General features: G+C 39.0%; 1 protein-coding gene across 4 annotated transcripts in view; it reads right to left on the bottom strand.

Moving 5' to 3' along the window:
* Positions 1-27,152, bottom strand: part of L2HGDH (L-2-hydroxyglutarate dehydrogenase) — a 57,016-nt gene that overhangs the window by 13,050 nt on the left and 16,814 nt on the right. For 3 of the 4 annotated variants that reach the window (XM_036917243.2, XM_036917248.2, XM_057488475.1), the window contains exons 5-6: positions 12,253-12,415; positions 11,361-11,395 (exon numbers count right to left, since the gene is read on the bottom strand). In XM_036917243.2, coding sequence (XP_036773138.2) covers positions 11,361-11,395; positions 12,253-12,415 — 198 coding nt within the window. The remainder of the gene's footprint in view (positions 1-11,360; positions 11,396-12,252; positions 12,416-27,152) is intronic. The other variant, XM_036917257.2, reaches the window with a different exon arrangement.

Genomic DNA, 27,152 nt, shown 5'->3' with positions numbered 1-27,152 from the left:
TTACCCTGTCAGAGTTAGCCATTTGCCACCCTACTTCCTAAATGATTTCATTTAACTTGGATTCACCACACTGTAAGTCCCATATCTTTACTTCTTACAGAATAAACATGTAGCACCTCCTTTGCTCCACATAATTTCTTGTTCCTAGATTTCACTCCCAGATGACCTGTTTCTGAAGTCTTGGTGTTCTCAACTGTCTCAATCTTCTCTTTCTTTCCAGCCCTTACTGATTCAGCCTTATTCTATCTCTGAATCCTATTTCTGCCTGCCGACAAAGGTAAGCCTCTTTTCAAGACTTATACAAGTCACACTTCTGACAAATACCAGATGAAACTTCTTTTAGTGAATTCAAATTAACTAGACTACAGCTAGAGAACTTTAAGCCTCTTAAAGCCGAAAGGGCAGTCAACAAAAACAAAAAAATGCTTCTTCTAAATAGGCTGGTATCTCTCCTGTTCATCTAAATTTATATACCAGAAGTACAAAAAATACTTTTATGTGATATAAATCTAGTAGTTCCCACTTGAAAGGTCAGCAATTCTTTTATTCTTGGAACATAAAATGTAAATAAATTAGCTTTATGATAAACACAAAAATAAGAGAATTTGTAGAATGGTACCAGCATGCAATAACTTACCAGTTCTCTTTAAAAACTCAAAGAACAGTTCCAAAGAAATAAATGATTAAAAACTGTCAAAGTTTTATGAAGTAATTTTATGTCACACATGAAACAATCATTAAATTCAGCAATACATTAACTTCACAATCCAAAATGGGAATTTAGGTAAACATTGAATGATACATTTGTTCAAACACAAATTCCTTTAAAAAATAATCGGTGCATCTCTATTATTATTTCATAGCAAAACAGAATTGTTCCTCATATGTAATCTATAAATCTTTAGCTTGCAAATTCTCTCCCTAAAAACTTATATTTAAAATTCCTTTTAACCTCTCATAGAAGCATAGATATTCAATTTACTAAGTTGACACAAAATTTTTAGTTATATTATTTAACTATACTAAAGGTAAATGCCAAAATAAAAGGCAACAACTATAGCAGCTGTGGATGAAAAGCAAGTCCATGGTATCCCACTGGCCCTGTATTTATCTTCTATCACATGATGTAACATTCTAGTGAAAATGTTCTTTAGATGAGGACAGGGGCAGAAACAGACTTTTAATCCTTTGAGTGGAGACCTAGATGCTCTGTCACATGGGCCACATGACCCAGCAGATCTGATGGTAATATAAGTGTCTGTGGCGGACAGCAAGCTACGTTTTATGGAGACTTTGGTAGACTCCTACAGGCAATCACAGCACAGAACCTTAGGATTCAGAAGGAAAGTTATACCATCCTCTACAGATAACTACCCTCCTTTTGAGAAAGTGTTTTTGGCTTTGACTCAATACTTGACCACAGGTCACTAAGTTAACATGTGAACATTATTAACTGAGTGTTCTCTGACTCACCAAGCCACAAAATTGGGTGTGTACAGCAGCACTCTGCCATCAAGAGGAAATAGAATATTCAAGATCAGAATTGTACAGGTCCTGTGGGCACATATAAATTGCAGAGGCAAGTGGTTCAAATCTCGAAGACCCCTACCTACTCCTGCTATATTACCTCTTCCCTCTCAAGCTGCCTCTGCAGCCCCATGGGAAGTTCTCTATGATTAGCTGACCAAGGAAGAAAAAATACAGGCTTGATTTACAAGGGTTTCTGCACAACATTCCGGTATCACTTGAAAGTGAACACTGAGTGGAGTGGTCCTGCAGGATTGTGGTGAAGGGAAATCTTCCCAGTGGGCCAAACTCTGAACACCATACCTGATTATTTATCTTGCCTAGAAGGCGAGATGGCTACTAAGTATAGATCTATACTGCTTCATGTGCAATAACTAATGGTTTGGCTGGATGGTCAGGAAAAGGAACTTTGGAGAAAAGGCCTATGAATGGACCTCTCCAAAAAGACTCAGAGGGGAAAGATATTTCAGTTCTGTATGAGTGCTCCCTGAAGGGTAACGATGACAGAGGAATATTTTAATAATCCGTAGATAAGATGACCGGCTCTGTGACATCAGTTGGCCTCTTTCCCTGGGCACCCTGCCCTTAGCCAATGGCCTAATATATTAAATGTCATGGCAGTAAGGATGGAGGTTATGCACAGGTTTAGCAAAACAGACTTACTTACCAAGGCTGATCTGTCTACACTCACTGCTGAATGTTCAATCTGACAACAGAAGAAATCAACAGAGCCACTGATATGGTCCTTGGACCAGGTCAATCAGCAAAACAAAAAGCAAAAAGCAGCACTTAGTCCTCACTGGAATAGATACTTGCTGTGAATAGAGATTTGTCTTCCCTGCCCACAATGTTTCTGTGGAAACCACCATCTATGAACTTACAGGATGCCTTATTCACCATTATGGTATTCCACTCAGAAGCATTACTTCTGAACAGTGAGCTTCTTTTAAAGCAAATGAAGTGTAACAACAGTCTCATGCTTGTGGAACTCACTTACTTTTTTACCATTTCCCCCAACATCTTGTGTCACTGGGCAAACAAAAGTGGAATGGGCTTTTGAAGGTTCAGTACAGCACTAGCTGGATAGCAACACCCTGCAGGGCTGGGGCAATGTCATTGAGGGTGCTCTACATGCTCTCAGGACTGGTATATGTTTCTCCCATAGCCAGGATTCACAGGTCTGTAAATCAAGAGGTAAAAATGGGAGTAGCTCTTACTATTAAAATATATTCCACTAGAGATTATTTTTACATCCTGTCCCCACAACTTTGGGCTCTGAAGGTCTAGAAGTCTTAGTTCCCAAGGGAGAGAAGCTTTCATTAGAGAATAAGCAATGGCCCATTAAGCTAGAAGTTGATGCTCCCATACCTGACTTTTTTGGGTTCCTTGATCCAGCGAATCAACAGGCGGGGGCAATTACTGTACTGAATAGGACCACTGGTCATGACTCTCAAGGAGAAAAAGAGTGTTACCAGAGAACCAGGGAAGATAAAGAGGAATTCTAGAACACAGATCCCCTGGGGTATATTTTAGTATTCCCATGTGTTGTTATAAAAGTTAATGGGGAGGAGGAGCCAAGATGGTGGCATGAATAGGGCAGCAGAAATCTCCTCCCAAAACCATATATATTTTTGAAAATACAACAAATACAACTATTCCTAAAAGAGAGACCAGAAGATACAGTACAACAGCCAGGCTACATCGACACCTGCGAGAACCCAGCGCTTCACGAAGGGGGTAAGACACAAGCTGCAGCCCAGCGGGATCTGAGCACCCCTCACCCCAGCTCCCAGTGGGAGGAGAGGAGTTGGAGCAGGGAGGGAGTGGAAGCCCAGGACTGCTAAACACCCAGCCCTAGTGATCCGCACCGGGAGCACAGACACACAATGCATGGTGTGCTGGATACTAGGGAAATGGAACAGTAAAACCTGCAAGCGGGTTACCACAGCCGGTACCCCTGGGAAAAAAGAAAAGCAAGTGCTTTTTGAAAGACTTAAAGGGACAGGAGCCTCACAGCTGGAAGGAAGCGTCCCGGCACACTCAGCCCAGAAGCTGAGAATCCCGGGGAACTCCAGGTGCCTTAACCCCCTGGGCGGCAACGTAGCTCTGAGGCCCCTCATGGCGATAAACAGCCTCCCACCTGTTCCCCCTCCAGCATGGCCCATAGCAGAGCAGCAGCCTGAGACCGGTCACGCCCACAGCAGCCGCAAAGAGCATCCTCCACAGCTGCCAGGGCCAGACTCAGAGGCCCCATTGGCGTGCAGCTGCCCAGCATAAGCCACTAGGGGTCACCGTTCTCAAAGGAAGGGTAGACGACAGGCGAGCAGGAAAGGACTTTGTTCTCCCAGCTGACACATGCGCCAACTGCCTATGACTACCTTTAACTACATGAAAAGGGAGAAGAATTTGATACAGAAAAGAATAACCCAGACATACCCTGAGAGGGAACCTGGGGAGATAGATTTAACCAATCTTCCTGAAAAAGAATTCAAAATAAAGGTCATAACCATGCTGATGGAGCTGCAGAGACAAATGCAAGAGCTAATGGATAAAGTTGGGAGGAAGAATACAGAAATAAAACAATCTTTGGAAGGACTTAAAAGCAGAATGGACAAGGTGCAAGAGGCTGTTAATGGAACAGAAATCAGAGAAGCTGATGCAAAGAGAGATAAAAGGATCTCCAGGAATGAAACAATATTAAAAGAACTGTGAGACCAATCCAAAAGGAACAATATTCACATTATAGGGGTACCAGAAAAAGAAGAAAGGGAAAAAGGAATAGAAAGTGTATTAGAAGAAATAATTGCTGAAAACTTCCCCAAACTGGGAGAGGAAATAGTCTCTCAGACCACGGAAGCACACACAACTCCCAACACCAGGGACCCAAGAACGACAACACCAAGACACATAATAATTAAAATGGCAAAGATCAAGGACAAGGACAGAGTATTAAAGGCACCCAGAGAGACAAAAAGGTCACCTACAAAGGAAAACCCATCAGGCTATCATCAGACTTCTCAACAGAAACCTTACAGACCAGAAGAGAATGGCATGATATATTTAATGCAATGAAACAGAAGGTCATTGAATCAAGAATACTGTATACAGCACAATTATCATTTAAATATGAAAGAGGGATTAAACAATTCCCAGACAAACAAAAGTTGAGGGAATTTGCCTCCCACAAACCACCTCTACCAGGTATTCTAGAGGGACTGCTCTAGATGGAAGCACTCCTAAGGCTAAATAGATGTCACCAGAGAAAATAAAATCACAGCAGAGAAAGCAGACCAACCAAATACTAACTGAAGGAAAAAAATAAAATCAACTATTCACAAAAGCAGTCAAAAGAAAGACAAAAGAGCACAGAATAAAACAACCAACATATAAAGAATGGAGGAGGAGGAATAAGAAGGAGAGACATAAAGAATCATCAGACTGTGTTTATAATAGCTAAATAAATGAGTTAAATTAGACAGTAAGATAGGAAAGAAGCTAACCTTGAACCTTTGGTAACCATGAACCTAAAGCCTGCAATGGCAATAAGTATGTATCTTTCAATAATCACCATAAAGGTAAATGGACTGAATGCACCAATCAAAAGACACAGAGTAATAGAATGGATAAAAAAGCAAGACCCATCTATATGCTGCTTACAAGAGACTAACCTCAAACCCAAAGACATGCACAGACTAAAAGTCAAGGGATGTTAAAAGATATTACATGCAAACAACAGGAAGAAAAAAGAAGGTGTGGCAGTACTAGTATCAGACAAAATAGACTTCAAAATAAAGAAAGTAACAAGAGATAAAGAAGGACATTACATAATGATAAAGGGGTCAGTCCAACAAGAGGATATAACCATTATAAATACATATGCACCCAATACAGGAGCACCAACATATGTGAAACAAATGCTAACAGAATTAAAAGAGGAAATACAATGCAATGCATTCATTATGGGAGACTTCAACACATCACTCACTCCAAAGGACAGATCCACCAGACAGAAAATAAGTAAGGACACAGAGGCACTGAACAACACACTAGAACAGATGGACCTAATAGACATCTATAGAACTCTACACCCAAAAGCAACAGGATACATGTTCTTCTCAAGTGCACATGGAACATTCTCCAGAATAGACCACATACTAGGCCACAAAAAGAGCCTTAGTAAATTCAAGAAGACTGAAATTCTACCAACCAATTTCTCAGACCACAAAGGTATAAAACTAGAAATAAATTGTACAAAGAAAGCAAAAAGGCTCACAAACACCTGGAGGCTTAACAACATGCTCCTAAATAATCAGTGGATCAACGACCAAATTAAAATAGAGATCAAGCAATATATGGAAACAAATGACAACAACAACACAAAGCCCCAACCTCTGTGGGACGCAGTGAAAGCAGTGTTAAGAGGAAAGTATATGGCAATCCAGGCATATTTAAAGAAGGAAGAACAATTCCAAATGAACAGTCTAAAGTCACAATTATTGAAATTGGAAAAAGAAGAACAAATGAGGCCTAAAGTCAGCAGAAGGAGGGACATAATAAAGATCAGAGAAGAAATAAATAAAATTGAGAAGAATAAAACAATAGAAAAAAATCAATGAAACCAAGAGCCGATTCTTTGAGAAAAATAAACAAAATAGATAAGCCTCTAGCCAGACTTATTAAAAGAAAAAGAGAATCAACACACAACGACAGAATCAGAAACAAGAAAGGAAAAATCATGACGGACCCCACAGAAATACAAAGATTTATGAGAGAATACTATGAAAACCTATATGCTAACAAGCTGGAAAACCTAGAAGAAATGGACAACTTCCTAGAAAAATACAACTGTCCAAGACTGACCAAGGAAGAAACAGAAAATCAAAACAGACCAATTACCAGCAAAGAAATTGAAGCAGTAATTAAAAAACTACCCAAGAGCGAAACCCCCAGGCCAGATGGATTTACCTCAGAATTTTATCAGACATACAGAGAAGACATAATACCCATTCTCCTTAAAGTTTTCCAAAAATAGAAGAGGAGGGAATACTCCCGAACTCATTCTATGAAGCCAGCATCACCCTAATACCAAAACCAGGCAAAGACCCCACCAAAAAAGAAAATTACAGATCAATATCCCTGATGAACATAGATGCAAAAATACTCAACAAAATATTAGCAAATCGAATTCAAAAATACATCAAGAGGATCATACACCATGACCAGGGATGCAAGGATGTTACAACGTTTGAAAATCCATCAACATTATCCACCACATCAACAAAAAGAAAGACAAAAATCACAAGATTGTTTCCATAGATGCTGAAAAAGCACTCGACAAAATTCAACATCCATTCATGATAAAAACTCTCAAAAAAATGAGTATAGAGGGCAAGTACCTCAACATAATACAGGCCATATATGATAAACCCACAGCCAACATCATACTTAACAGCGAGAAGCTGAAAGCTTTTCCTCTAAGACCAGGAACAAGACAGGGATGCCCACTCTCCCCACTGTTATTCAATATAGTACTGGAGGTCCTAGCCATGGCAATTAGACAAAACAAAGAAATACAAGGAATCCAGATCAGTAAAGAAGTCAAACTGTCACTATTTGCAGATGACATGATATTGTACATAAAAAATCCTAAAGACTCCTCTCCAAAACTACTAGAACTAATATCGGAATTCAGCAAAGTTGCAGGATATAAAATTAACACACAGAAATCAGTGGCTATCCTATACACTAACAATGAACTAATAGAAAGAGAAATCAGGAAAACAATTCCATTCACAATTGCATCAAAAAGAATAAAATACCTAGGAATAAACCTAACCAAGGAAGTGAAAAACCTATACCCTGAAAACTACAAGAAACTCTTAAGAGAAATTAAAGAGGACACTAACAAATGGAAACTCATCCCATGCTCTTGGCTAGGAAGAATTAATATTGTCAAAATGGCCATCCTGACCAAAGCAATATACAGATTCAATGCAATACCTATCAAATTACCAACAGCATTCTTCAAAGAACTGGAACAAATAGTTCAAAAATTCATATGGAACCACAAAAGACCCCAAATAGCCAACGGAATCCTGAGAAGGAAGAATAAAGTGGGAGGGTTCTCGCTCCCCTACTTGAAGCTCTACTACAAAGCCACAGTAATCAAGACAATTTGGTACTGGCACAAGAACAGAGTCACAGATCAGTGGAACAGAATAGAGTCTCCAGACATTAGCCCAAACATATATGGTCAATTAATATATGATAAAGGAGCCATGGACATACAATGGGGAAATGACAGCCTCTTCAACAGCTGGTGTTAGCAAAACTGGCCAGCTACATGTAAGAGAATGAAAATGGATCATTGTCTAACCCCATATACAAAAGTAAATTCGAAATGGATCAAAGACCTGAATGTAAGCCATGAAACCATAAAACTCTTAGAAAAAAACAGGCAAAAATCTCTTGGACATAAACATGAGTGACTTCTTCATGAACATATCTCCCCAGGCAAGGGAAACAAAAGCAAAAATGAACAAGTGGGACTACATAAAACTGAAAAGCTTCTGTACAGCAAAGGACACCAGCAACAGAACAAAAAGGCATCCTACAGTATGGGAGAATATATTCAAAAATGACAGATCCAGTAAAGGGTTGACATTCAAAATATATAAAGAGCTCACGCACCTCTACAAACAAAAAGTGAACAATCCAATTAAAAAATGGGCAGAGGAGCTGAACAGACACTTCTCCAAAGAAAAAATTCAGATGGCCAACAGACACATGAAAAGATGCTCCACATCGCTAGTCATCAGAGAAATGCAAATTAAAACCACAATGAGATATCACCTCACACCAGTAAGGATCGCCACCACTCAAAAGACAAACAACAACAAATGTTGGCAAGGTTGTGGAGAAAGGGGAGCCCTCCTACACTGCTGGTGGGAATGTAAATTAGTTCAACCATTGTGGAAAGCAGTATGGAGGTTCCTCAAAAAGCTCAAAATAGAAGTACCATTTGACCCAGGAATCCCACTTCAAGGAATTTACCCTAAGAATGCAGCAGCCCAATTTGAAAAAGACAGATGCACCCCTATGTTTATCGCAGCACGAGTTACAATAGCCAAGAAATGGAAGCAATCTAAGTGTCCATCAGTAGATGAATGGATAAAGAAGACGTGGTACATATACACAATGGAATATTATTCAGCCATCAGAAGAAAACAAATCCTACCTTTTGCAACATGGATGGAGCTAGAGGGTATTATGCTCAGTGAAATAAGCCAGACAGAGAATGACAAGTACCAAATGATTTCAGTCATCTATGGAGCATAAGAACAAAGCAATAACTGAAAGAACAAAACAGCAGCAGAATCACAGAACCCAAGAATGGACTAACAGTTACCAAAGGGAAAGGGACTGGGGAGGATGGGTGGGATGGGAGGGATAAGGGGTGGGAAAAAGAAAGGGGGCACTACAATTAGCATGTATAATGTGGGGGGAGGCACAGGGAAGGCTGTGCAACACAGAGAAGACAAGTAGTGACTCTACAGCATCTTACTACGGGGATGGACAGTGACTGTAATGGGGTTTTTGGGGGGACTTGGTGAAGGGGGGAGCCTAGTAAACATAATGTTCCTCATGTAATTGTAGAGTAATGATACCAAAAAAAAAAAAAAAGTTAATGGAAACTACCACAATGCAAATGGGCAGGGCTGCTAATGGTACAGATACTTCAGGAAAGAAAGTCTTGAGTTACCCACCAAACTAGGAGCCAAGGACAAAGAATTATGGAATTGGTAGTGGAGAAAGGAAATTATAAACATCAGCTATGATTACATGATTGGTGACAGAAATGAGGAATGTAGTAGTTATGAGTATTTCTTTCTAACTTTGAAATAAATCTATTTGTCTCTGTATCACCCAATTCTTTCTTTATCCTCATTACTATGAACTGAACTGTGACCCCCATCATACATTGAAGCTCCAGCTCCCAATGTGACTATATTTGGCAACAGAACCTTTATGGAAGTAATTAAGGTTAAATTTGGTCACAAGAGTGGGGCCCTAATCTGATGGTCTGGTACCCTCATAAGAAGAAGAGACACTAGAGGTTGCCCTCTTTCTCACATGTGCATGCACAGAGGCAATGTGAGAGCACAGTGGGCAGTAGGCCCTCTACAAGCCTGGAAGGCAGATCTCATCAGAAACCATCCCTGAGGGCACCTGATCTTAAGACTTCTAGACTCCAGAATTGTGAAAAAAGAATAATCTCTGTTCCTTAACCCACTCAGACTGCAGTATTGTTATGGCAGCCCAAGAAGACTAATAGACCTGCCTCTTCCATTTCCCCATTATCTAACAGAGTTTCTCAGCTTCAGTCCTACAGACATTTGGGGCCAGATATTCTTTACAGTGGAGCCTGTCCCTCACACTCTCAGATGTTTAGCAGTATCCCTGGCCTCTACACACTGAGCACCAGTGCACTTCCCTCCCTTCACCACTTGTGACAACCAAAAATGTCCCCAGATGTTGCCAAATGTCTCCTGGGGGGGGCAAAGTTGCTTCCAATTGGGAACCACTGATCTATTATAAGATATTTAAATAGTGGTAAACCTTCTACCTTAAGTTACAGGACCTCAAAGGGGAAGTGTGACTCAGCTAGAAAAGAACATCACCCAAAGATGGTTAAAGTGGACTTCGTATCTTTTTTGGAGAGTTAGCAGGTCTTCATTTATATCAAAGATAGTTGCAAGGTGGAAGCATAATTTTACTACTGTCTTTACTTGGAAGTTAAATGTGGTTATAGGGAGTGTGAATGCAGTTGAGGGGATGGACTGCAGGGGTTTATACTGCATCACTTTGGTCAGGCTGGGAAATGCTTGATAGAATCCCCCTCCCTGTAGGGGAACTCAAAGTTGACAGGAATTGCACATGATTTGGCAGACAGCAGCTATTTAGAGCAGAAGCTATTACAGACTATTACAGAATAGAAGATTATTCTCTGAAGGTCATTCTAGTTCAATGTAGTGAAAAAACCCACTGCCAAGTGAATTATAGCTCCATATCCAACCTTGCTTCCCAACTGCTGATCCTACTGACCAAGAACTGCCCCAGCCCAATACTCGAGTGTAGACACAGACATAGAGATAAGAGCTTCCTCAGACTGTCTCATGGCTTCTATTTGCAGTCCCACTTCAGCAGCTTGACATACTTCGCTTCTCAAATTGGTTGGAGATGCCTCTAACCTACCAACTCCTCTTCTGAACCTTTGCTTCCCCAGATCCTTTCACAATTTTATAAGGCCTAATTCCTGTAATAAATCATAAAACACCCATTATGACTCTGCTCTCCTGATTGAATTCTGGTCCTAGAGTGAACATCAGTGAATGCATGCTGCTATGCCATTCAATAGCTCTTGCTTTAGACTATGTGAAGATGCAAGAAAGTTACATGTAAGAGACAGCTATCCCCTCTACACAACCTGGCCCCCACAAAGTTTTCTAATTAATAGAGAGTTAATAAGTTAATGTAAATAAGTAGGCAAAGCAATAAAATATTTATTAGTTTTGCCTTAAAATTAAACACTCCAAGTGCTTATAATCCTAGTCTTTGCCAGCACAACCACTTTATGAAGCCATTTTCAAGTTAAAATTCTTCTTAGAATAAAAGCCATTACATTAATCTCATAAGAATTTATCTCGGAAAAACTCCTATGTTAGAAAAATTTCATTCAATGACAAAAAATACAGCAGTGTGGTTAATGCAATTTTTTTAGAAAGCAGAGGGGATGAAAGTACATGAAAGCAGTTTTGCTTATGAATCTTTACCTTTGTATTCCTTATAACAATAGGATATTTCATCCCTGGGAGAGAGAAAAAAAGAGTTAGTGAAATATTTGTTTAGCAAAATAAAGCCTACATTATTTTGCAATACTATACTAGTAACTAATTTAAGTGATTTTCTTCTGTCATAACTATGACTGCCCCCACCCCAACTTTTCATTCTGAAGCTTTCTACCAAGTAGTAAATTAAACTACTTCATATTTGACAATATATAAATCTCTGGCACTTTTTCTTTTTACTATAATTCATTTAACTTATGTTTAGAAGCCATTTCCACCTCAGCTCCAATATAGGTAGTTTCAGCTTTTCTCTGAACTATAATCCTAGAAACCAACCTGGAAAATAGACCATCATAAATCAGTACATATATTCCCAAAGGACTAGTTATACGATGCTTGTTGACACATGTTGGTAACCTGAGTCTCTGCAGATTCTAAGTAGTGTAGGAGGTGAGGGACTGGGGCAGGGGGTGTTTCAGAATGGCTGAGTCATGCGCTATCTGCAGACAGTCTGCTTCAGTAAGACTGGGTGATGCTAAAATCATTTTAAACAAGCAACACTCAAGGGATTCTGACTAAAATCTACAAAATAGGGAAGGGTTTGGGGGCTAACTTTCCACAAACAGCATTGGCAATTCAGGATTTAGCCCTAGTCGTAAGTATCTGATCAGTGTCTAGTTCTATCAGCACAAAACTCACCAGAAGTCCCAGTCTCCCACGTCCAGTCTCACCTTCACCCCTTCTGTACCTGCGCCAGCTCTGCACCCTACTTTAGCCTAGCTCCTGGTGGCTCTCCCTCCAGCACCACCTCAGCCAAAAATATTTTCAAGTTTGTTTAGAAGTCCATATAAGTATTCAAAAGACAAGGATGGCTTACCATCTTTACTTCTTGAAGGACTTTCTTTAGCCATTTCAATATCTTTTACTTCAAAATTGGTCAAGACAGAGCCACCTGCTTCTTGGAAATCCTGGGCAAATGACAAAGCCACCTGTCGATAGTCCACAATGCCAGTACGTGGGCAATCAATAGCCATTAGACCCTGAGACAGGATTATGAGAAAATCAAGACGATATTTGTGGATGGAATTTTTTATTGTTTATTTCAATGGATAACACACATTATCCTTTCCTGGCAAAGTCTGATACTCTTCAAAAAAATAAAATAAAAGCTTGTTCTGTTCAGTGCCTATGTTCAGTACATATATAGTAAGTCTAACAGATAAAAGAAATCATACTAGCTAAATAGAAAAATCTCTATAACCTAGAAATAATTCTCCTCCTTAGGAGTTAATTTTGCCAGGCTCTTCCAGCTACTTCAATGAGTTTTTTCAGTTTTATTCATCCCTCACCATATATGATTCCGATTCATATGTGATTCTGAGTCAAATTCTGTATCACCAAACTGTTTTAAATAAACTTCACTGAGATTTTCCCAGTAGTATATCATATGTCATGCACACTCAGTGAGAACTCAGAGCTGTTCTAGCTATTTACAATGTTTACAGAGCATTGATTTGATTTGCTGCAGACTCTTCAAGACTATAAATATTGAATGGAGATTTTATGTGGTTAACTCAAACTTTCTCTTTAGATAATGTAAGAAATTAATAGCCTGAGTATTTGTTGTTGTGTTGTTGTTGTTTTGTGAAGTTTTTTTTTCCCTTTTTTTGCCACTCAAGACATGTCCAAATTACAGATCAATGAATTACAACCATACTTCTTAAGTTTTTGGAATAAATGTTGACTATGCACTGGCCTTTCTAATTCTTAAGAATGAGAGTAGAATTTCAAACACTAAGTATACATTTTGGTGAATTCTTGGTAATGGCACCAATTTCTTTTGCCTTATTGTGCATGAGTATATCAGTTCTCCCAATCAGTTTCCCTTAATTGGGTAGCCTGCCTCCTAGGGGAACTAATGCCCAGAAACTAAGTGTGACTGGTAAATGCTGCCATCCTCCTTGTGGCCAGCATAGCACTGTCGTTGTAGTTTTAAAATATTATCTCATATTATTTTCAATATCTCATTCTTGTATTCACTGCCCCCACCCTACCCTAATACATTTACCTGCTTAGCCTTTAAAAGCTTTGCCTTTACTGACCTCTCTGAACAATGCTTCCAAATGGCCAGATTACACTGAGGGTAAAGGCTCACAAAACACCCATGGTCTCTTTTCACAAACTGAAAGCAACATTTGGCAAACTTCATCATTTTCCTAATCATCTTGCTTCTAGAATATGTGAGTATTTGCCAAGTATAGGAATTCATTCCTTCCGTCTCAAAATAATAGATACACGTAAGATTTTACATTAGACCTTACATTTTCTGACAATCCCTAAATGCAAAAATCAATAATTATAATTTAATTTCTATCTACAAATAGTATTTTGGTCATAATAACCTTGGAAACTCACTAAGGATAATACCAAGAGTTTAGTCACAAAAACTTCCTTACCTAGCATAAAACTATATGACAAGTATGATAAGAGAGGGGATAAAAACATGCTGTAAAAGTGCTTAATATATCAACAGGTTTTTGTAATCCCAAATAGTCTCCTTTTTCATCTTATTCTATTACCCAGTACAATGCCTGACACACAGAAAACACTCAAATATGTACTGAATGAGTGACTTTTGAGGACGGTCTTTAAACACATTAGATTATTTTCCCTCAAGACCTTCCCTAAAAGGTCTCTATTCTTTGCTTTCATTTTCTAGTCTCAGCTTTGTCCCTCCTCAGGAGAGGTTGGTGTGTCCCACCTCTAATGTGTGTTGGGATAAGACAGACCAAGTCACTGCTGCCAAGCAATTCACTGCTCTGGCCCAGGAGGGGCTGGTGGACAAGCTGGCTGTCAGCCAGGAGACTGGGCATGCACTGTCCAGGTAAGTAGGTCAGAGCTTGAAATCTGAGGCCATAGCAGGTCAGTTGGCTGGAAAAGAACCAGACAAGCAGGACAGGGCAAGCTGGGAGTTAGAAGTCAGTCAGGAAGACAGAGGAACAGATGAATGTGCAGGTGACCAACAGAATTACAGAAAAAGGCAGACAGATCAGCACAGCTAAGTGCAGAGGAAGCAGTCAGGATTTGCCCAGAGAGAGAACTGTCAAGAGGTATGCTCCAAAGTCAAAGTTTACAGGGGCAGTTTGAAATTTTCCAAGATGCTTCTTGTGGGGGTACTTAATCTTCTTCTTAAAAGGATCTGATCCAAGAAGTCCTTTAGAGCTGCCCTGATAAACTTTTTCTGGAGGGCCGAGAAGAAACAGAAGTGACTGTACCATGGAAATTCTGCCCACCATGCAAAATGGATAAGGGAGAAATTTATTCAAGATATCTTTATGAAATAACATACTATATTTTCCACTATATATTGCCACCCTTAAATACATCTAGGCATTGATATTACAATGTGGCATTATATAAAGTATCATTTCTGTAGAGGCCTCCAAAGAAAGAAGTGTATGCCTCTTTTATAAGTTCACTACTTACTATCTTTCAAGTGCAGGTTCACCTCTGAGAAGGCTGTCTTAAATTATCAAAGTAAGATAACAGCTCTCCCTTATATTGGCACAAGACAGAGTATCAGTTTGATCAGAATGCTTATCTGATTAAAATTAAAATTCTATCTTCTACTGCACATTCCTTCAAGCTGACCACCATGTCTTACTCATCTTCGTATCTACAGTGGCTAACATAGTTTCACAACCACATTCCATTAAAATCACACAGTTTTAAAACAGCAACAGGTAGAGCACATTTTCAGGAAGCACTCAATAGTTGCTGTAAACACTTTGCAGATAATGGACAGGAAGTGAGTTTAATATCTTAATTTTTTTTAGTAGACTATTTTTTAGAGCAATTTTAGGTTCACAGCAAAATTGATCAGAAGACACAGATTTCCCATATACTTCCTGCTCCTACATATGAACAGCCTCCTAATTTCTTTTTTAATAATTATTTTTTATTGAAGGGTAGTTGACACACAGTATTACATTACATGAGTTTCAAGTGTACAACACAGTGGTAGAACATTTATATACATAATTCTAGGTTCCAGCTATCACCCTACCAGGCTGTTACAATATCTTGACTATATTCCTTATGCTATACATTACATCCCGGTTACTAATTTATTTTACCATTGGAAGTCTGTCCTTTTTTTTTTTTTTTTTTTTTTTTGTGAGGGCATCTCTCATATTTATTGATCAAATGGTTGTTAACGACAATAAAATTCTGTATAGGGGAGTCAATGCTCAATGCACAATCATTATTCCACCCCAAGCCTAATTTTTGTCAGTCTCCAATCTTCTGAGGCATAACAAACAAGTTTTTACATGTAGAACAAATTCTTACATAATGAATAAGTTACATAGTGAACAGTACAAGGGCAGTCATCACAGAAACTTTCGGTTTTGCTCATGCATTATGAACTATAAACAGTCAGTTCAAATATGAATACTCATTTGGTTTTTATACTTGATTTATATGTGGATACCACATTTCTCTCTTTATTATTATTATTTTTAATAAAATGCTGAAGTGGTAGGTAGATACAAGATAAAGGTAGAAAACATAGTTTAGTGTTGTAAGAGAGCACATGTAGATGATCAGGTGTGTGCCTGTAGACTATGTGTTAATCCAAGCTAGACCAGGGCAATAAAACATCCACGTATGCAGAAGATTTCTCTCAGAACGGGGGGGTGAGGTTCTTAGCCTCACCTCTGTTGATCCCCAATTTCTCACCTGATGGCCCCCCTGCGACTGTGCCTGTCTTAGGTTGTTCCTCCCTTGAGGAATCTTACCCGTCTCTGGCTAACCAGTCATCTTCCGGGGCCATACAGGGAAATGTGAAGTTGGTAAGTGAGAGAGAAGCCTTATTGTTTGAAAAGGTTAGCTTTTTACTTCTTTGCATATTTATGCCCTGTGGCTTCTATGCCCAGCATTTGTCTTGAGGTATCTTTACCACTTGGAAGAATTATGATACTCGGTAAATTTGATATGAGGCACGAATTCTATTTAAGGGTTGTAATTAGGAAGGAAGAAGAAAAGCTATAGAAGTAGCAGGCGGAAGAAAACATGGGAAGATTGATTATTTCTTTGATATATCTTCTTGTAGAGTAACTTCAGCATGGATAGGTTTTAAGCTACTACTTAAATTGCACACACACATTAACATAATAGGAGTATAGTTACATAACCAAAGCATATCTGTAATTACCAGCCATCTGCAGTGAAACCAAGAAAACCAGTTAGGCACCTTAGGCATTTGTGAAAACTTATCTATGATATGGTGGATATTGTCCAAATGAACTTGAACAGTCTGAGAGAAATCAGACAAATTAAAACAACCCATTCCTGGGGACTGTTCACATGCCATATGTTCTTTTAACAATAAATAGTTTGTAGTTGTAAGACTTTGGAGCGCTACAATTTGCACTTCTCCAAATTCTTGGTTGAGTTCCAACAGTATAGATCCAGTCCAATTTTGTTGTTTTACTGTATGCACAGGCCAGCTTAGATATCTCCTTCCTCATTCCCATGGCAGGTCCAGGAACTGGTGGGATGAGTGCATCTACAGCTGTAGCAGTGCGTGGATCTTTGTTGGGGTTTTTTGATGATCATCTTCTGGCATGAGTCTTCCAGAGGGTGCAGATGTTGGAAGTTCTTTTTCATATCGTATCTTAGTTCATTTTCGGGGTAGCCCAATTAGGCTTTGATCCTCTGTATAAACACAAACAGACCCTTTGCCTACACTTTTATATGCCCTTTATACCCTTGTGTAGAACTCGTTGGAGGTTACCACACAGGAACTGCCCTTTTTTTTTTTTTTTTTTTTTTTTTTTTTTGCTATCACTAATCTACACTTACATGACGAATATTATGTTTACTAGGCTCTCCCCTATACCAGGTCTCCCCTATAAACCCCTTTACAGTCACTGTCCATCAGCATAGCAAAATGTTGTAGAATCACTACTTGCCTTCTCTGTGTTGTACAGCCCTCCCTTTTCTCCTACCCCCCCATGCATGTTAATCTTAATACCCCCCTACTTCTCCCCCCCTTATCCCTCCCTACCCACCCATCCTCCCCAGTCCCTTTCCCTTTGGTACCTGTTAGTCCATTCTTGAGTTCTGTGATTCTGCTGCTGTTTTGTTCCTTCAGTTTTTCCTTTGTTCTTATATTCCACAGATAAGTGAAATCATTTGGTATTTCTCTTTCTCCGCTTGGCTTGTTTCACTGAGCATAATACCCTCCAGCTCCATCCATGTTGCTGCAAATGATTGGATTTGCCCTTTTCTTATAGCTGAGTAGTATTCCATTGTGTATATGTACCACATCTTCTTTATCCATTCATCTATTGATGGACATTTAGGTTGCTTCCAATTCTTGGCTATTGTAAATAGTGCTGCAATAAACATAGGGGTGCATCTGTCTTTCTCAAACTTGATTGCTGCATTCTTAGGGTAAATTCCTAGGAGTGGAATTCCTGGGTCAAATGGTAAGTCTGTTTTGAGCATTTTGATGTACCTCCATACTGCTTTCCACAATGGTTGAACTAACTTACATTCCCACCAGCAGTGTAGGAGGGTTCCCCTTTCTCCACAGCCTCGCCAACATTTGTTGTTGTTTGTCTTTTGGATGGCAGCCATCCTTACTGGTGTGAGGTGATACCTCATTGTAGTTTTAATTTGCATTTCTCTGATGATTAGCGATGTGGAGCATCTTTTCATGTGTCTGTTGGCCCTCTGTATTTCTTTTTTGGAGAACTGTCTGTTCAGTTCCTCTGCCCATTTTTTAATTGGGTTATTTGTTTTTTGTTTGTTGAGGCGTGAGAGCTCCTTATATATTCTGGACGTCAAGCCTTTATCGGATGTGTCATTTTCAAATATATTCTCCCATACTGTAGGGATCCTTCTTGTTCTATTGATGGTGTCTTTTGCTGTACAGAAGCTTTTCAGCTTAATATAGTCCCACTTACTCATTTTTGCTGTTGTTTTCCTTGCCCGGGGAGATATGTTCAAGAAGAGGTCACTCATGTTTATGTCTAAGAGGTTTTCGCCTATGTTTTCTTCCAAGAGTTTAATGGTTTCATGGCTTACATTCAGGTCTTTGATCCATTTTGAGTTTACTTTTGTATATGGGGTTAGACAATGGTCCAGTTTCATTCTCCTACATGTAGCTGTCCAGTTTTGCCAGCACCACCTGTTGAAGAGACTGTCATTTCGCCATTGTATGTCCATGGCTCCTTTATCAAATATTAATTGACCATATATGTCTGGGTTAATGTCTGGATTCTCTAATCTGTTCCATTGGTCTGTGGCTCTGCTCTTGTGCCAGTACCAAATTGTCTTGATTACTATGGCTTTATAGTAGAGCTTGAAGTTGGGGAGTGAGATCCCCCCTACTTTATTCTTCTTTCTCAGGATTGCTTTGGCTATTCGGGGTCTTTGGTGTTTCCATATGAATTTTTGAATTATTTGTTCCAGTTCATTGAAGAATGTTGCTGGTAGTTTCATAGGGATTGCATCAAATCTGTATATTGCTTTGGGCAGGATGGCCATTTTAACGATATTAATTCTTCCTAGCCACGAGCATGGGATGAGTTTCCATCTGTTAGTGTCCCCTTTAATTTCTCTTAAGAGTGACTTGTAGTTTTCAGAGTATAAGTCTTTCACTTCTTTGGTTAGGTTTATTCCTAGGTATTTTATTTTTTTTGATGCAATTGTGAATGGAGTTGTTTTCCTGATTTCTCTCTCTGTTGGTTCATTGTTAGTATATAGGAAAGCCACAGATTTCTGTGTGTTGATTTTGTATCCTGCAACTTTGCTGTATTCCGATATCAGTTCTAGTAGTTTTGGGGTGGAGTCTTTAGGGTTTTTTATGTACAGTATCATGTCATCTGCAAATAGTGACAGTTTAACTTCTTCTTTACCAATCTGGATTCCTTGTATTTCTTTATTTTGTCTGATTGCCGTGGCTAGGACCTCCAGTACTATGTTAAATAACAGTGGAGAGAGTGGGCATCCCTGTCTAGTTCCCGATCTCAGAGGAAATGCTTTCAGCTTCTCGCTGTTCAATATAATGTTGGCTGTGGGTTTATCATAGATGGCCTTTATTATGTTGAGGTACTTGCCATCTATTCCCATTTTGCTGAGAGTTTTTAACATGAATGGATGTTGAACTTTGTCAAATGCTTTTTCAGCATCTATGGAGATGATCATGTGGTTTTTGTCTTTGTTTTTGTTGATGTGGTGGATGATGTTGATGGACTTTCGAATGTTGTACCATCCTTGCATCCCTGGAATGAATCCCACTTGGTCATGGTGTATGATCCTTTTGATGTATTTTTGAATTCGGTTTGCTAATATTTTGTTGAGTATTTTTGCATCTACGTTCATCAGGGATATTGGTCTGTAGTTTTCTTTTTTGGTGGGGTCTTTGCCTGGTTTTGGTATTAGGGTGATGTTAGCTTCATAGAATGAGTTTGGGAGTATCCCCTCCTCCTCTATTTTTTGGAAAACTTTAAGGAGAATGGGTATTATGTCTTCCCTGTATGTCTGATAAAATTCCGAGGTAAATCCATCTGGCCCGGGGGTTTTGTTCTTTGGTAGTTTTTTGATTACCTCTTCAATTTCGTTGCTGGTAATTGGTCTGTTTAGATTTTCTGTTTCTTCCTGGGTCAATCTTGGAAGGTTATATTTTTCTAGGAAGTTGTCCATTTCTCCTAGGTTTCCCAGCTTGTTAGCATATAGGTTTTCATAGTATTCTCCGATAATTCTTTGCATTTCCGTGGGGTCCGTCGTGATTTTTCCTTTCTCGTTTCTGATACTGTTGATTTGTGTTGACTCTCTTTTCTTCTTAATAAGTCTGGCTAGAGGCTTATCTATTTTGTTTATTTTCTCGAAGAACCAGCTCTTGGTTTCATTGATTTTTGCTATTGTTTTATTCTTCTCAATTTTATTTATTTCTTCTCTGATCTTTATTATGTCCCTCCTTCTGCTGACCTTAGGCCTCATCTGTTCTTCTTTTTCCAATTTCGATAATTGTGACATTAGACCATTCATTTGGGATTGCTCTTCCTTTTTTAAATATGCTTGGATTGCTATATACTTTCCTCTTAAGACTGCTTTTGCTGTGTCCCACAGAAGTTGGGGCTTAGTGTTGTTGTTGTCATTTGTTTCCATATATTGCTGGATCTCCATTTTGATTTGGTCATTGATCCATTGATTATTTAGGAGCGTGTTGTTAAGCCTCCATGTGTTCGTGAGCCTCTTTGCTTTCTTTGTACAGTTTATTTCTAGTTTTATGCCTTTGTGGTCTGAAAAGTTGGTTGGTAGGATTTCAATCTTTTGGAATTTTCTGAGGCTCTTTTTGTGGCCTAGTATGTGGTCTATTCTGGAGAATGTTCCATGTGCACTTGAGAAGAATGTATATCCCGCTGCTTTTGGATGTAGAGTTCTATAGATGTCTATTAGGTCCATCTGCTCTACTGTGTTGTTCAGTGCTTCCGTGTCCTTACTTATTTTCTGCCCGGTGGATCTATCCTTTGGGGTGAGTGGTGTGTTGAAGTCTCCTAGAATGAATGCATTGCAGTCTATATCCCCCTTTAGTTCTGTTAGTATTTGTTTCACATATGCTGGTGCTCTTGTGTTGGGTGCATATATATTTAGAATGGTTATATCCTCTTGTTGGACTGAGCCCTTTATCATTATGTAGTGTCCTTCTTTATCTCTTGTTACTTTCTTTGTTTTGAAGTCTATTTTGTCTGATATTAGTACTGCAACCCCTGCTTTCTTCTCACTGTTGTTTGCTTGAAATATGTTTTTCCATCCCTTGACTTTTAGTCTGTACATGTCTTTGGGTTTGAGGTGAGTTTCTTGTAAGCAGCATATAGATGGGTCTTGCTTTTTTATCCATTCTGTTACTCTGTGTCTTTTTTTTTTTTTTTTTTGGTGAGGGCATCTCTCATATTTATTGATCAAATGGTTGTTAACGACAATAAAATTCTGTATAGGGGAGTCAGTGCTCAATGCACAATCATTATTCCACCCCAAGCCTAATTTTTGTCAGTCTCCAATCTTCTGAGGCATAACAAACAAGTTTTTACATGTAGAACAAATTCTTACATAATGAATAAGTTACATAGTGAACAGTACAAGGGCAGTCATCACAGAAACTTTCGGTTTTGCTCATGCATTATGAACTATAAACAGTCAGTTCAAATATGAATACTCATTTGGTTTTTATACTTGATTTATATGTGGATACCACATTTCTCTCTTTATTATTATTATTTTTAATAAAATGCTGAAGTGGTAGGTAGATACAAGATAAAGGTAGAAAACATAGTTTAGTGTTGTAAGAGAGCACATGTAGATGATCAGGTGTGTGCCTGTAGACTATGTGTTAATCCAAGCTAGACCAGGGCAATAAAACATCCACGTATGCAGAAGATTTCTCTCAGAACGGGGGGGTGAGGTTCTAAGCCTCACCTCTGTTGATCCCCAATTTCTCACCTGATGGCCCCCCTGCGACTGTGCCTGTCTTAGGTTGTTCCTCCCTTGAGGAATCTTACCCGTCTCTGGCTAACCAGTCATCTTCCGGGGCCATACAGGGAAATGTGAAGTTGGTAAGTGAGAGAGAAGCCTTATTGTTTGAAAAAGTTAGCTTTTTACTTCTTTGCATATTTATGCCCTGTGGCTTCTATGCCCAGCATTTGTCTTGAGGTATCTTTACCACTTGGAAGAATTATGATACTCGGTAAATTTGATATGAGGCACGAATTCTATTTAAGGGTTGTAATTAGGAAGGAAGAAGAAAAGCTATAGAAGTAGCAGGCGGAAGAAAACATGGGAAGATTGATTATTTCTTTGATATATCTTCTTGTAGAGTAACTTCAGCATGTATAGGTTTTAAGCTACTACTTAAATTGCACACACACATTAACATAATAGGAGTATAGTTACATAACCAAAGCATATCTGTAATTACCAGCCATCTGCAGTGAAACCAAGAAAACCAGTTAGGCACCTTAGGCATTTGTGAAAACTTATCTATGATATGATGGATATTGTCCAAATGAACTTGAACAGTCTGAGAGAAATCAGACAAATTAAAACAACCCATTCCTGGGGACTGTTCACATGCCATATGTTCTTTTAACAATAAATAGTTTGTAGTTGTAAGACTTTGGAGCGCTACAATTTGCACTTCTCCAAATTCTTGGTTGAGTTCCAACAGTATAGATCCAGTCCAATTTTGTTGTTTTACTGTATGCACAGGCCAGCTTAGATATCTCCTTCCTCATTCCCATGGCAAGTCCAGGAACTGGTGGGATGAGTGCATCTACAGCTGTAGCAGTGCGTGGATCTTTGTTGGGGTTTTTTGATGATCATCTTCTGGCATGAGTCTTCCAGAGAGTGCAGATGTTGGAAGTTCTTTTTCATATTGTATCTTAGTTCATTTTCGGGGTAGCCCAATTAGGCTTTGATCCTCTGTGTAAACACAAACAGACCCTTTGCCTACACTTTTATATGCCCTTTATACCCTTGTGTAGAACTCGTTGGAGGTTACCACACAGGAACTGCCCTTTTTTTTTTTTTTTTTTTTTTTTTTTTTTGCTATCACTAATCTACACTTACATGACGAATATTATGTTTACTAGGCTCTCCCCTATACCAGGTCTCCCCTATAAACCCCTTTACAGTCACTGTCCATCAGCATAGCAAAATGTTGTAGAATCACTACTTGCCTTCTCTGTGTTGTACAGCCCTCCCTTTTCTCCTACCCCCCCATGCATGTTAATCTTAATACCCCCCTACTTCTCCCCCCCTTATCCCTCCCTACCCACCCATCCTCCCCAGTCCCTTTCCCTTTGGTACCTGTTAGTCCATTCTTGAGTTCTGTGATTCTGCTGCTGTTTTGTTCCTTCAGTTTTTCCTTTGTTCTTATATTCCACAGATAAGTGAATCATTTGGTATTTCTCTTTCTCCGCTTGGCTTGTTTCACTGAGCATAATACCCTCCAGCTCCATCCATGTTGCTGCAAATGATTGGATTTGCCCTTTTCTTATAGCTGAGTAGTATTCCATTGTGTATATGTACCACATCTTCTTTATCCATTCATCTATTGATGGACATTTAGGTTGCTTCCAATTCTTGGCTATTGTAAATAGTGCTGCAATAAACATAGGGGTGCATCTGTCTTTCTCAAACTTGATTGCATTCTTAGGGTAAATTCCTAGGAGTGGAATTCCTGGGTCAAATGGTAAGTCTGTTTTGAGCATTTTGATGTACCTCCATACTGCTTTCCACAATGGTTGAACTAACTTACATTCCCACCAGCAGTGTAGGAGGGTTCCCCTTTCTCCACAGCCTCGCCAACATTTGTTGTTGTTTGTCTTTTGGATGGCAGCCATCCTTACTGGTGTGAGGTGATACCTCATTGTAGTTTTAATTTGCATTTCTCTGATAATTAGCGATGTGGAGCATCTTTTCATGTGTCTGTTGGCCATCTGTATTTCTTTTTTGGAGAACTGTCTGTTCAGTTCCTCTGCCCATTTTTTAATTGGGTTATTTGTTTTTTGTTTGTTGAGGCGTGAGAGCTCCTTATATATTCTGGACGTCAAGCCTTTATCGGATGTGTCATTTTCAAATATATTCTCCCATACTGTAGGGATCCTTCTTGTTCTATTGATGGTGTCTTTTGCTGTACAGAAGCTTTTCAGCTTAATATAGTCCCACTTACTCATTTTTGCTGTTGTTTTCCTTGCCCGGGGAGATATGTTCAAGAAGAGGTCACTCATGTTTATGTCTAAGAGGTTTTCGCCTATGTTTTCTTCCAAGAGTTTAATGGTTTCATGGCTTACATTCAGGTCTTTGATCCATTTTGAGTTTACTTTTGTATATGGGGTTAGACAATGGTCCAGTTTCATTCTCCTACATGTAGCTGTCCAGTTTTGCCAGCACCACCTGTTGAAGAGACTGTCATTTCGCCATTGTATGTCCATGGCTCCTTTATCAAATATTAATTGACCATATATGTCTGGGTTAATGTCTGGATTCTCTAGTCTGTTCCATTGGTCTGTGGCTCTGTTCTTGTGCCAGTACCAAATTGTCTTGATTACTATGGCTTTATAGTAGAGCTTGAAGTTGGGGAGTGAGATCCCCCCTACTTTATTCTTCTTTCTCAGGATTGCTTTGGCTATTCGGGGTCTTTGGTGTTTCCATATGAATTTTTGAATTATTTGTTCCAGTTCATTGAAGAATGTTGCTGGTAGTTTCATAGGGATTGCATCAAATCTGTATATTGCTTTGGGCAGGATGGCCATTTTAACGATATTAATTCTTCCTAGCCACGAGCATGGGATGAGTTTCCATCTGTTAGTGTCCCCTTTAATTTCTCTTAAGAGTGACTTGTAGTTTTCAGAGTATAAGTCTTTCACTTCTTTGGTTAGGTTTATTCCTAGGTATTTTATTTTTTTTGATGCAATTGTGAATGGAGTTGTTTTCCTGATTTCTCTTTCTGTTGGTTCATTGTTAGTATATAGGAAAGCCACAGATTTCTGTGTGTTGATTTTGTATCCTGCAACTTTGCTGTATTCCGATATCAGTTCTAGTAGTTTTGGGGTGGAGTCTTTAGGGTTTTTTATGTACAGTATCATGTCATCTGCAAATAGTGACAGTTTAACTTCTTCTTTACCAATCTGGATTCCTTGTATTTCTTTATTTTGTCTGATTGCCGTGGCTAGGACCTCCAGTACTATGTTAAATAACAGTGGAGAGAGTGGGCATCCCTGTCTAGTTCCCGATCTCAGAGGAAATGCTTTCAGCTTCTCGCTGTTCAATATAATGTTGGCTGTGGGTTTATCATAGATGGCCTTTATTATGTTGAGGTACTTGCCCTCTATTCCCATTTTGCTGAGAGTTTTTAACATGAATGGATGTTGAACTTTGTCAAATGCTTTTTCAGCATCTATGGAGATGATCATGTGGTTTTTGTCTTTCTTTTTGTTGATGTGGTGGATGATGTTGATGGACTTTCGAATGTTGTACCATCCTTGCATCCCTGGGATGAATCCCACTTGGTCATGGTGTATGATCCTTTTGATGTATTTTTGAATTCGGTTTGCTAATATTTTGTTGAGTATTTTTGCATCTACGTTCATCAGGGATATTGGTCTGTAGTTTTCTTTTTTGGTGGGGTCTTTGCCTGGTTTTGGTATTAGGGTGATGTTAGCTTCATAGAATGAGTTTGGGAGTATCCCCTCCTCCTCTATTTTTTGGAAAACTTTAAGGAGAATGGGTATTATGTCTTCCCTGTATGTCTGATAAAATTCCGAGGTAAATCTATCTGGCCCGGGGGTTTTGTTCTTTGGTAGTTTTTTGATTACCTCTTCAATTTCGTTGCTGGTAATTGGTCTGTTTAGATTTTCTGTTTCTTCCTGGGTCAATCTTGGAAGGTTATATTTTTCTAGGAAGTTGTCCATTTCTCCTAGGTTTCCCAGCTTGTTAGCATATAGGTTTTCATAGTATTCTCCAATAATTCTTTGCATTTCCGTGGGGTCCGTCGTGATTTTTCCTTTCTCGTTTCTGATACTGTTGATTTGTGTTGATTCTCTTTTCTTCTTAATAAGTCTGGCTAGAGGCTTATCTATTTTGTTTATTTTCTCGAAGAACCAGCTCTTGGTTTCATTGATTTTTGCTATTGTTTTATTCTTCTCAATTTTATTTATTTCTTCTCTGATCTTTATTATGTCCCTCCTTCTGCTGACCTTAGGCCTCATCTGTTCTTCTTTTTCCAATTTCGATAATTGTGACATTAGACCATTCATTTGGGATTGCTCTTCCTTTTTTAAATATGCTTGGATTGCTATATACTTTCCTCTTAAGACTGCTTTTGCTGTGTCCCACAGAAGTTGGGGCTTAGTGTTGTTGTTGTCATTTGTTTCCATATATTGCTGGATCTCCATTTTAATTTGGTCATTGATCCATTGATTATTTAGGAGCGTGTTGTTAAGCCTCCATGTGTTTGTGAGCCTCTTTGCTTTCTTTGTACAGTTTATTTCTAGTTTTATGCCTTTGTGGTCTGAAAAGTTGGTTGGTAGGATTTCAATCTTTTGGAATTTTCTGAGGCTCTTTTTGTGGCCTAGTATGTGGTCTATTCTGGAGAATGTTCCATGTGCACTTGAGAAGAATGTATATCCCGCTGCTTTTGGATGTAGAGTTCTATAGATGTCTATTAGGTCCATCTGCTCTACTGTGTTGTTCAGTGCTTCCGTGTCCTTACTTATTTTCTGCCCAGTGGATCTATCCTTTGGGGTGAGTGGTGTGTTGAAGTCTCCTAGAATGAATGCATTGCAGTCTATATCCCCCTTTAGTTCTGTTAGTATTTGTTTCACATATGCTGGTGCTCCTGTGTTGGGTGCATATATATTTAGAATGGTTATATCCTCTTGTTTGACTGAGCCCTTTATCATTATGTAGTGTCCTTCTTTATCTCTTGTTACTTTCTTTGTTTTGAAGTCTATTTTGTCTGATATTAGTACTGCAACCCCTGCTTTCTTCTCACTGTTGTTTGCTTGAAATATGTTTTTCCATCCCTTGACTTTTAGTCTGTACATGTCTTTGGGTTTGAGGTGAGTTTCTTGTAAGCAGCATATAGATGGGTCTTGCTTTTTTATCCATTCTGTTACTCTGTGTCTTTTGATTGGTGCATTCAACCCATTAACATTTAGGGTGACTATTGAAAGATATGTACTTATTGCCATTGCAGGCTTTAAA

Source organism: Manis pentadactyla, chromosome 11 (assembly GCF_030020395.1).
Source record: "Manis pentadactyla isolate mManPen7 chromosome 11, mManPen7.hap1, whole genome shotgun sequence".
Taxonomy (NCBI): domain Eukaryota; kingdom Metazoa; phylum Chordata; class Mammalia; order Pholidota; family Manidae; genus Manis; species Manis pentadactyla.
Note: the sequence above shows the minus strand (reverse complement) of the source record. Positions and strands in the feature narration are given on the sequence as shown.